The sequence below is a fragment of the Micromys minutus genome (genome assembly GCF_963924665.1).
Source record: "Micromys minutus genome assembly, chromosome: 5".
Lineage (NCBI taxonomy): Eukaryota > Metazoa > Chordata > Mammalia > Rodentia > Muridae > Micromys > Micromys minutus.
Genome location: NC_137974.1, coordinates 27,131,260 through 27,143,580, shown reverse-complemented (window position 1 = coordinate 27,143,580; position 12,321 = coordinate 27,131,260). Strand labels below are relative to the sequence as shown.

General features: G+C 39.3%; 1 protein-coding gene across 1 annotated transcript in view; it reads right to left on the bottom strand.

Moving 5' to 3' along the window:
- Positions 1–3,719: 3,719 nt before the first annotated feature.
- Positions 3,720–12,321, bottom strand: part of UCHL3 (ubiquitin C-terminal hydrolase L3) — a gene marked incomplete at its 5' end in the record, with an annotated part of 42,530 nt that continues 33,928 nt past the window's right edge. The window contains 3 exons of the mRNA XM_080916782.1: positions 3,720–3,933; positions 4,773–4,831; positions 9,539–9,614. Of these exons, the coding sequence (XP_080772908.1) occupies positions 3,850–3,933; positions 4,773–4,831; positions 9,539–9,614 (219 nt within the window). The 3' untranslated portion in view covers positions 3,720–3,849. The remainder of the gene's footprint in view (positions 3,934–4,772; positions 4,832–9,538; positions 9,615–12,321) is intronic.

The following is a 12,321-nucleotide window of genomic DNA, read 5'->3' as shown; positions in this document are numbered from 1 at the left end:
GATCCTGATCTTGAGACTGGAAGACACAGGCTTTTTGATCTGGATCTTGACATGGAATGACTCGCTTGATCTGGATTTTGAGGCATAGAGGCCATGAAAAGTGAACGCCCATGCACAGTGGTACATGTCTTTAATACCAGGAGGCAGAAGCAAGCAGATCATAGGAGTTCAAGGCCAGCCTGGAACACAGCAAGTTTCAGGTAAAGAAAGACTTAGGTCCAGGAGTGGCATACATACCTTTAATCTCAGAACTCAGGAGACAGAAGCATGCAGATCTCTGGGTTCAAGGTCAGCTTGGTCCACAGAACAAGTTTCAGAACAAGCTTAGGCAGTGAAGGAAACCACTGGAAGACAGAAAGCTGGTGAGAAATAGTAGCCATGTCCCATCCCCAGCAAGCAATAGAACATGGCAGTTTCAGTCATGTGGCTTTGACTTTAGAGTCAAAAACAGACTAGGAAAATTGATGCTGGTCAGCTGGAGCTAAGGGATTGGTGGTAATTAAGAGGAGACCAGCATCACTGAGGTAAAATCTTCTGGGTACTGTTTTCTGAGAGCACAAAAAAGCTGTGTTCCAGAGATAGAAGCTGGACTTTGTAATGTAAGAGCCACCTGGGTGGTACTGGCTTTGGAGGCATAAAGGGGTCATGAAGAACAGCTGAGGCTTGGCACTGTGAGAGGCCAGGAAAAGCCATTGGTGAAGGTGCGGCCTATAGTTGATGGCCCAGAACTGAAGGGGTCACGCAAAGAAGCTGAGGCTTTGCACTATGAAGAGATCCTATAAGAAGCCATTGGTGAAGCCTAGTTTACAGCAGAAGACCCCAGTGTATTGGAGATCTCAGTACAATGGGATGACCAGCAGCAGCAGTGGAGTGAATCAACCAAAGCCCAGAGTGCTACAGATGGCAGAACTGGAGAAGTGACCCAGGCCCTTTGGAGGAGCCCAGAATTTTATGTGTGGATCCCAAACACTGGAACAAGAGGCTGTGAAGCTGAAGTTGCTTTGGATGTCTCAAGATGTTAGAGAGGACAAAAACTTGGGACACCGGCTGAGGAAAGCTGCTAATAGAGAGTAGAACCAGCCTGAGAAAGAAGTTGTTGCAGTCAGCAGGGATGAAGGGAGCTGTAGATCTGGAATGCTTTGATATCAGACAAGGACATGCAGTTTGGAGTTTGCCCAGCTAGTTTGTCTCACTTTGGTCCAGTATTCCCTCACTACGACATTTTGGAATGGTAATGTATATCCTTGGAAGTATGTAATCTGCTTTTTCATAATTTGATTTCATGTGGATTACAGTTAAGAGATTGCATGAAACCAGAGGAAACTTTGAACTTGAGACTTTTTAACATTGTTGAGATGTTTAACATTGTTAGCCAACTGGGACTATTGAAGTTGAACTAAATGTACTTTGCATTATGCTATGGCTAGGTGTCCCCTCATAGACTCATGTGTCTGAACAAGCCTATGTGGCCAGGGAGTGGGATATAGTGGTTTGAATATGCTTGGCCCAGGGGGTGGCAAGATTGTGTCCTTGTTGAAGGAAGTGTGTCATTGTGGGTATGGGCTCTGAACTGTAAGCCAGCCCCAATGAAATGTTTTCCTTTCTAAGAGTTGCCTTGGTCACAGTGTCTCTTCACAGAGATGGAAACCATAACTAAGACAGTACCATCCCTCCAGATTTATCATAGTGATTCACATTATAGAAATGGGCCACAAGTTGCTCAGCCTTAGTCTCTGTAGATTTCTACAGTAAACCATTAATCTGTCCTACAGGTGCCAAGTCTTAAAAAAGTGACTAAGCACAGAACTTCCACAGAACAGATGTGGCAAGCACTTAGGAAACAGAAGGGGAAACTTTCAAGTTGTCTCATAAGGGATTGTTGAACAGTTTAGGCTATTGTTCAGACTGAGCTCCTCCTGAAGTAAGCCTCAACAGACCAAGCCCAAAGAGTCACTTATGCCAAATGACACATAATCAGATGAGTTTTCACTGAAAACTGAGACTGAAAGTTCCAGTTTAACATGAGTAGAAATAGTGAGTAAATACTCTCTGTTGTGGCTCAGACATAAAACAAAAATAGAAAAGAAACACAAAGAAACAAAAAACCCTTACACTTCAACCAATTAGTCTTTTCGTTAGTGTTCTTCATAGTAAACTTGGAGAAAGAATAGTTCTGGATACTGTCCCATTACTTTAGAACTAAGACATTATATACAGTGGGAAAAAGACAGGGAGGCCAGACTAGACTGCATGACAGTCGTGTAAGCACACACAAGATGTCACTACAACAGAGCACTTGGCTCAAACCATGGCATGGCAAAGGTATGGAGTCCCAGGATAGAATGTGATTCAGATCATTTCATCCTAACTGCCATCAGATGCTGTCTTTACAATGACAGAAAACTGGGGAATGTGAATGTCGTCCAAAGTAGCTTCCTGATTACACCTTGTTTTTATCCAACCTAGCAATTCCCCAAATATTCGTAGGTCACTTGGGGACCTAGTATAAAATGCAGGTTGTGGGACAGAGCCCGAACCATCATTCATACATTTTCAGGTGCTGATGCAACTGGACATTAATAATAAAGATACTATTCATTCTACAACACAGTGCCATGATACACTTGCTAGAAGACACTTTTGTCATACGGATGCCTCAGGAATCCACAGTAATGCAGTGTCTTAAAATGTCTTTAAACTTCAGCTGGTCACTGGTCCAGAGTTTCATTTAGGACAAGCTTGCCTTTTCCCTATTAGCCTCAGTCCAACCCAAATCTGAGAAGAAATGCACATACTGTAAAATATAAATTTTTAATTGTGAAATTCAATGAGCTTTGATAAATGTACACAGCCAAGTAGCCTTCCCCCACAAACACCTAAAACATTCCATTTCAGTAACCCTGGGTCTTAATCCAATCCTGTTCTTCCGCCTTTTTAGAGCCTACTTGTCTTTAAAAACGTCCTTCCTCAAACCACACCCATATATACTCACTACCACTCACTGAACTGCCACTGTGGGCTTCTCACAAGCCCTTCTGTCTATACTCTGAAGCCCCTTCGTCCCAAGTATTCATCCATGGTTGTCAGACTGATCTTCCAAAGTTATAAATCCTGACTCTTCCTAAATAGCACCCTGCGACTCAACAGCCCACTGGCAGTACATCCAAATGTCCTTCTATCAGGAACTTAGAAATTCAAGATGCTGTAAAGACTATTTCCTGTTCCTTCCCACTTTACAATTTTCTATCACTCAGGTCTCAGCTTTGGTCAGCTTTTCACAGAAGCCCTCCTTGACAAGAAGATCTGAAGATGATTCCGTGACGCTCTAGCACAAACCCTACTTGAACTGTGTAGCCTCCATCACTGCTTTGCGTGTTCTTTGTGTGTTTGCTACCTGTCTCTGATCACAAAACCCTGAACTCCATGATCATGGCGTCAGTCAAAAGTGTTCACAGCTAGCCGGCTCCTGTTGTTTAGAATGGTTACCATCTTGCTGCAAGTAAACGTTCAACAACTATTTGTACATACATAAGGAAAGATAATATGTAATGTGTATTCACACTGGGAGTCAAATTCTAGACCAGCAATGTTGTTCTTCTCGAAATATCAGAAGAGTAAGAGAGCATTCACTAGCACTGCAACAAGAGAAATCTACTGGGAAAAAAAAGCAGACAATTGGCCTTTAAGTTACAGCAAAAACAACACAAAATACAGGTAAAGTCAAAGTTTATTCACATAAAGTTTAATTAGTCAAGTTAATGAAAATATTAAAAATTTTGAGTTAGTTATGGCATCAGAAATTTAACTTTTGTTGCAAATAATACAGTATTTGGTGTTTCTGTCAAGATGCTATGCTGCTGAGAGAGCAATTGCATTAAATCTTAACTCATCAGGGTCACGTTCCATGAACTTCTTGCAAACTTCTATGGCATCCTATGGGAGGGAAAGTATAAGTTTTCAGTATATAAATTCTGTATTTCTTTTGATTCACACTAATTTTATTCTGAAGACTTCTTTTTCCAATATGAAATGAAAACTAAAGAATAAACAAAGAATAAACAGGTGGCAAAGTACTTTGCTTAGCATAAAGTAGAGTAGATACTGTGACCGTGCTCCTCTGCCTGCTTCCGGGGCTGAGGATCAAATCCAGTCTTGCCAAGCATTCTACTCAAGCCCTGCCCCTCCCCTTTTCTAGATGCCTGGTTAAGAAACTCTGTAACAGGCAAGAAAGTTCCCATTCATCTTTTATAATTTCTCCACGTGGCTGTGATTATTAATTTTTGCCATAAACCCTAGCTGATCAGGAGACTAAATGCCCAGGAGGCAGAACTCTGCAAGTTCAAGACCAGCTGGTCCCACAGAGGCTTTTCAGGCCAGCCAGTGTCACACAGCAAGACCATCTCAAAACTACACAAAATTTAAAAATCAACTTTTAATGTAAACAATTCTATAATGCCCTGATAGTAAGCCACACAATTTGTTCCCATGAAAAGATCTCTGAACCTGGGATCAAGTCACAGCTGATGATATCACAGATTCAACGGAGGATGGCCTATAGTGAGCAATTCTTTTGCCTCCAAATTTAAGCTTGTCCACACAGGGCTCAGGAACAAAGCTTCTTGCTTGTATAGTTTTAAGATGAATTCAAATTTTTGTTTGGGACTGTTCTAAAATTAAAATGATCAAGGACCAAGCAGCATCTACAGAAAGGAAACAGTCAACTTTAAAGACGTTCAGTAAAGGTTAAAATGGGCCAGTTATTTTACTGTTACCTCTAACAATGTCTCTTCACTAGTTTTCCCATGGTTAATTGGAAATGGTTTCCGTCCATCTGTGGAAAATAGACAAATAGTTTAAATTCTTTCTCATCCTTACAGGCTATTTCCTCTTAACAGTGAATCAAGGAAATTTACATAGTAATATACCTTAAAATAAAGAGTTTCAAAAATGCAACCTATGGTTTTAGCTTCCCCCATATACACACAATTAGTGTGTGTACCCCATTCACATTTAAAGCAACTACGCTGGTGTCTGGAGTGACACCAGTCCTGAGCAGAGGTTTCCTCACTAGACGGCTGCACCTTCTGTCCGTGACGCATCAGTATGCCTGTCTATGGGTGCCTGGCATTTAGTACATGCTTTGGATAGGGTACATCTTATCTTCAAGTAACAGTTTTCTGCTTTATATATAGGTCCCTCTGAAAGAGAATCCCAATTGGCCTGTAATGAATTGTTCCTGTTACTTTTGTTTTGTTTTTGAGATAAGTTTTCTCTGTATAGACCTGCCCATCTTGGACTCTCTAGACCAGGCTGGCCTTGAACTCACAGGTCCCCCTGCCTCTGCTCCCCAAATGCTGGGACTAAAAACTGCAGTTACCCAGCAACCATTCTTACAAACACTTTTTCAGTTTTAAAGCTAAACCAGAGGATCCCATTTACATAAGAATGACAGGATTTTATGATGAAGAGCCATACTATTGTGGCTGACATTACCAATGAAAGCACTGTAAAGCAACAACTCAGCACACAACTATTACTGATTAAATTCACAATATCTTCAGTAAGCTATTCTTTTCTCTACTAGAAAATGTGCACAATGATGAAAGCCAATGCTAATCAAAGTGAATTGATCCATATCCAAACTTTATAACCTTCTATATGAGATCTTGTTTTAAGAACAAACATAAAATAAATACAGTAATAAAATACTCTTTTATGACATGCAAATTCCTCAGTAGCCTCTTTGCCCTACTATTGAAAGAATAGATAATATTCATTAGAGTGTACCCCACACAGTTTTATGTTTCAGTTTTTATGTAAAGGCAAAACTATGTAGGTTTCCCCTTATTAACTAAGTAAAGAATTAATGTGCATATTTTCCTGTATCACTTATGTTCTGGTATTTTATTAAACTCTAAGAAGCAAAAACTCTCCTGAATATTTTTTCTTTGGGTGCTGAAGTTTAGCATAATGTGAATTTTTTTCTCTTTTTTTAAAGATTATTTATTTATTTATTTATTTATTTATTTATTTATTTATTTCATGTATGCGGGTACACTGTCACTGTCTTCAGATAAACTAGAAGAGGGCATCAGATCCCAATTACAGATGGTTGTGAACCACCATGTGGTTGCTGGGAACTGACCTTAGAACCTCTGGACAAGCAGTCAGTGCTCTTAACTGCTGAACCATCATCTCTCTAGCCCTGGGGAATTTCAATCAACCTTATTAAGCGTAGAAATTAAATGTTCTTGAGATGTTGAAGAAAATAAGCAAAATCAAACTATATACTTTCCATTCTAACAGCAGTTAGGAGCAAGATAACCAAGAGGCAAGACAGCCAGCCTTCAGTTAGATTGTATTATTGATGTTGTGAGGTACTGGGGCCTGAACCAAATGTACCACATATGCTAGAAAAATCTTCTCCTATTCAGCCCTGTCCCGATTCTCTTTATACTTTTTCATTCAAGGGGAGACTCGCGCACTGGCTATGAGTTTACTCCTAGCCCAGATAGGACTTGAACTTATGATAGTCCTTCCTCGGCTTTGCTAGTAGCTAGGATCACAGACCTGCAAGAGTCTTGGCTCTATTTTTTTAGCAGTGGTAGCCACTGGCCAGGCACAGGGACACACACCTTTAATCCCCACCCTTGGAAGGACTGCCAGAGCTATATAGTTCAACCTTATCTAACAAAGGGGTAGGGTTTGATGGGAACTTGATGGGAACTTACATATTTACAGAGAGAGTCTCAAAGGATCTCTCGAAACAATACTAACTAAACTAGGTAACCGACGTTAACGTCACCAAAATGATACAAGAGGGCGAACGGCACTAGGGGGACTGGAGCATCACTGCCACAGTATCCTTGCCCCACACGCATCAAGTCATGATGAAGAGCAGACAACATGGTCAAGGGACAACTTCAGAGAAAACGTCCCATCTTCTTAAAAATAAATGTCACTGACACAAAAGACAATGAAAGGGACTTAGGCAGATGATGTTCCAGACCAGGGCCACCTAACGTCCACAGCTGAGCCTGGGTTGGCTGTTATGAGGAGCATGCTCTGAGGCAGATCCCTAACGTCCACAGCTGAGCCTGGGTTGGCTGTTATGAGGAGCATGCTCTGAGGCAGATCCCTAAGGTCCACAGCTGAGCCTGGGTTGGCTGTTATGAGGAGCATGCTCTGAGGCAGATCCCTAACGTCCACAGCTGAGCCTGGGTTGGCTGTTATGAGGAGCATGCTCTGAGGCAGATCCCTAAGGTCCACAGCTGAGCCTGGGTTGGCTGTTATGAGGAGCATGCTCTGAGGCAGATCCCTCCCGTGATGCTGTGTCCGATGCTGCTGACACATGGCAGCGCTACAGAAAAGGATCCACCTTTTTTAAAGACACAGAGCGCTGTTAAAGGACATGACACTGCCATGTCTCTAACTTACTTTCACATGTTTCAGAAATACTAACAGGACCCAACAAACCTAGGAGAAAGGTAAATAGAAGCTCTATCTGCTGTTCTCGTTTCTATAAATATCCAAAATCATTACAAAATACAAGGGCTTCAAGCTTACTTTTAACAGACAATAATTCATTAGTTAACATTTTACAGTCCGTCCGTTCATTCTGTCTACTTGGAATTCATCACTGAACTCCCATCTGCTAATCTGTCCAGACGAAGTGACTCATTTTCAAATCTGTGGCACTTCCCTCTACATACACTAGGAACTTCCTGAGGCCCCAAAGAAAAGAAAACCAGAAATAACTAGGTCCTTTTTATGAGTTAACTTCACAACTTAGTAACAAGTAAACAATTAAACACTGCCACCACCCTCTGTTAAGCAACTGTCCTGTAGGAATTACTTGCAACATGCCTACAATCAGATGAGATGAACTCAGCGGCAGACTGGAGTTTATGAGGCCCTAGGTGCAATCCCCAAGACCAATGAATACAGTGATTTTTAAGTAGTTTTTTTTTAAATAGGATTTTCTTAACCTCTATTTTTAATTCATGAGCTTCAGTATCAACTACTCAGCGTGCTCAGCATTCCTTGTGAATTCATTAGGACCAGCCCTGTCAGTCACACGGGTAGAAATCAGTAGCTGTGCATATTTTTTTTTTTTTGCTTTGCCGCTATCTCTGCTCTCTGCAGCATTTCCAAGACGGCGGCTCTCTTGACATCTCTACATTTCTTTACACTCGCTTTAAAGCTCCAATTTCCATAGGCTTCTAATTTTACATATTTTAAAAAACATTGATGCGAGTGTGTGTGCATTAGCCAAGAAGCTAAGAGGGCAGGTTGCTCCCCTGGGCTGGGTGACAGGAGGCTGTCGCTGCCTAACTGCTGGGACTTACACTAATTTCTAAACATCTGTGTGTCACTGTCTTCTCTGTAAAGTCATTTTCAGTGCTAACATTGCTCTTATGATCTCTGACTATATAGTAAATATACTGCTTCTCTGGTCTTTCTGAAGCCCCTTCCATTTGTCTTTTCTTCCTTGCATGCAATGGAAGAAACCCAGAGCCTCACTTGCCAGGGAAGAGCTTGACCACCAAGTTCTACTCCTCATGCAGACCCATGAGGTCTTCAGTGACTACTGCACCTTATCTCCATGCAGATTCTGTAGAACCAATCAATCAATATGACGCGGCTCCTTCTAACTGGTTCTGCAGGTCAGTTTAAATGCCTAACAACGACTTCTTTTATAGTTAGTATGATTCTGATTCAAATCACATTACTGCAGAATGCTCATTTCTTTTTAATAAGGTGTATGACTTTATTGCTACATTTCCTGTACAACATTTATTTAACTTCTGTGAATTATATATACAGTCACAATCTGAGCTATTTTAGAACACTGCTGCCTTTGCATAAGCTAAGAAAATCTAAAGTGGCAGCTAACGGATAGCAGAGAGGCAGGAGACACATGCATGGTTATTGAAAACACTGCTCCTTTGTTTCTCTTAGTTAGGGACACCACCCCCCCCCCGCCCCCTTTCTCTTATGCTGGGGGGCTTCTTTTGCTTTTCAATACTGGAACCATATGTCCTAACTAAAGTTGAAATTATATGTATTTTTTCTAGTTACAGTTCAATTATTTCTAAGTTCCAGTGTAAAAAAACAGTAAGTATTTAGTCACTGTGCTCTGCCTTAAATAAGAAGCCATTACCCGATTAGCACACATAGGGCAGTACAAAAGTTTGAAAATGGGTGATACTCATTATTGAACATATACATTTTAAAAGTAAAGTCATTCAAATATGACAACTAATTCAATAGCTTATCAAACATTGACAAAGTAATTCATAGATGCTACTTGTTTAATTTCTGCTTTACCAAAATGCAACATTCTTGAATTATAAGATGCTAGAATATCAAAAACTTCTTTTCCTAGTTAAAAAAAAAATACTAAAAAGGAAAACAATTATTCTGCCAAGCCAGTTTTAGAGCTATCAATTTCAGGAAACACAGTGAGAACAACAGTCCCATTTACAACAAGAGCCTGGTCATCACTCTCCCCAGGATGAATTAAAATAGTTCTTACCTAATTCATAGAGATGCCCATCTACATGAACTAACGCAATAAAATGAAGATCTACTTTTTCATCTATACTTGGTGCCTGGAATAGGAGGGAAAATGTATTATATACCTTAGTAGTTAACCAAATCAGTCAAGTACAAATAAATGTATATAAATGATATCAAATGACAGAAGACAACATTTATCCAATATAAGTCAAGGCCAATTACTCGTATGAGCACAGAGTGACCATGTGTACATTTGTGACACCATGTTCACCATCAACAAGGAAGACACATGTTTCAGTTTCACCTAAACTGGAAACTGAACACCTTGCTTAACCGGAAATCCCAGTGTCCAGCATAAGACGCTCTGTGTGCACAGTATATTCACAACGCACACTGTTCAATGAAATGCACAACTGAGCTCATTTATGCAATTATAAAACTTTACACTATGAATGTTAAGACATTTTTCATAACTTTAAAGTTAGCCACTCTTTCGAAGTTAAAATTTTTAATGCTTTGAACAATGCAGTGTAAATAATCATTCCAGATTCAAACAGCTTATAAATAAAAAGATGTGAGGAAATAGTCTGATGATTATAACTGTAGAAAAGAAAAAATTAATATACAAAATACTGTAACTTCTACTTCTTCTTTCCTTTAATTCCTAGTAAACTATTTTAACTATACCTACATTTAAACTATTTAAACTATACCTGCATTTCCTTTTATCAAATTCAACTTACACAAGTAATATATTTCTTAGTCAGTTGAATAACTTAAGTTAGATAAGCTGGCATTTTATGACACATGGTAGATATGTTAGCTATTTACCAATTCTAAATATGTTGAAAGGAAGTGTAATCACAGCTAAATTCACATGGAACTTTAATTGTTTGATGCAAAAATTTGAAGTAGCTCAAGTCAAATTGTCTCATATTGTCCAATATCTTTTTGGGCAACACAATGTCTTGTAACTCAAAAGTTACTATTTCCACCATCAAATCATTTTATATTTTCAATAGTTTAATGTAAATGCATTTGATGAAGAAATTAAAGTTACAGAATAAACACTACCTTTTTATTCATTACTGTCTTATTTCATACAGCATCCAGGATGCCTCCCAATATTTACTGGTGTAATGACTCATTTAATACTATTCTTTTGAAATTATTTCCCTTGAGTTATGAGTGAAAGAAAGTCTTCTTAAGCTGCTAGGGCAAACTACCTCTTGTCCATTTCCGTCTAGAACTAAAGAATTCCATAGCTGTAGAAGTCAGCGTCACAGTTTTATCATCATTCCGTTCCTGTACCCCTCTTTACTGCAGACCCCTCTCACTACAGGAACTGACGTTACATTTTAAGACAATCTACTCCACTAATTTGATAGTTCTGTAAAGTTTTGTCTCCTAAAGACGCTAAAATATGTCTCGTGTTTTCCATGATGCTGGACAAGAGCCCACTCTTCCTTGAATCTAGTCCTTCCAATACTTGACACGGAGACAGTGAACTAGTCTCCTTACCTCCCGTCAGGACAGGGATGTGATTACTCAACCTAGTATCACTTTATCAGGTGGAGGAGAATCTACTTTTTCAAGGCTGACCCAAGGCAAACCATTATAAATTCATTAAAACACAAAAGAATCCTACAGGGAATTCCTTAACTGGGAATCTTATTTTACTGACAATAAGATAATGTTTAAAGACTATTAAGTGTCCAAAGACTCTGAGTTTCGGTTTTCATAAACGAATTACTTGAACAACTGCCCTTAAGAACTAAGCATCATATACCTTCCATTTTTCATATTGTCCAATAAGGTGCAAGGTCACTAGAGGTTAAAAAGCTTTGACTGGAGTTTGAGACCTGACTATGCACCCAGTCCCTGGGAGCTTTGGGTTTCTTATCTGTTTTAAGGCCTATATGCATTAAGCTAATAGTCTTTTTTTTTTTTTTTTTTTTGTCTTGCTACATCTGGTTTTTTAGTTTTTTTTTTTTTAACATTACTTTTTCTTTCATATGTGTGGGTGTTTTTCCTGATGCTGATGCATAATTGTGTACCATGTGCATGCAGTGTATGTAGAGGCCAGAAGAGAATGTGAGATCCCCTGAAAAGTTACAGAAGGTTATGAAGTACCATGTGGGAACTGAGAATTAAAATGACATCCTTTCAAAGAGCAACCTGTGTTCTTAACCACTAAGCTATTTTTCTAGTCCCAACTTATTGAGGTTTAAATGACAATGTGAAAATATTTGTGAACTGTTAAATTCTACATAAGCCTTATATATTTTTATAATAATTTATTGTCACATAAGTAGTATCAAATCCAATGTATCAAAATTATTCACCAATGTCCCCTTTAACTCAAAGTGGATATTAAAATACAGGTATAAAGACAGGTGTGCTGGCACAAGCCTGTAATCCCAGCACTTGAGAGGCTAAGGCTGGATAATCAAGAGTGTGAGGTCAGGGCTACACAGTGAGATCCTGTCTTAAAACAAAAAGCAAAAACCCTCTAAAACAATAAGAAACCCTTCCAACTTTTCATAAAAGGTAAATGTTTCAACTTTCTTCAAGACCTCATTATTTCTGGTAAGCTTTATCCTTTGACTAACTTCATTAGTCTGAGAGTTTAAAGTCTGTAATCATTCAACCACTCAACAAGTATTCCAGGAAACCCAAGAGTAAGCAAGTAGCAAGTTCCAGCATGTCTGCCTGTCCAAAAGAGCAAACACCATAGCAGATATGGAAAACAGAAGCTGCAGACTCGTTTTGCCTTACCAGTTACATTTTTGTATCTTT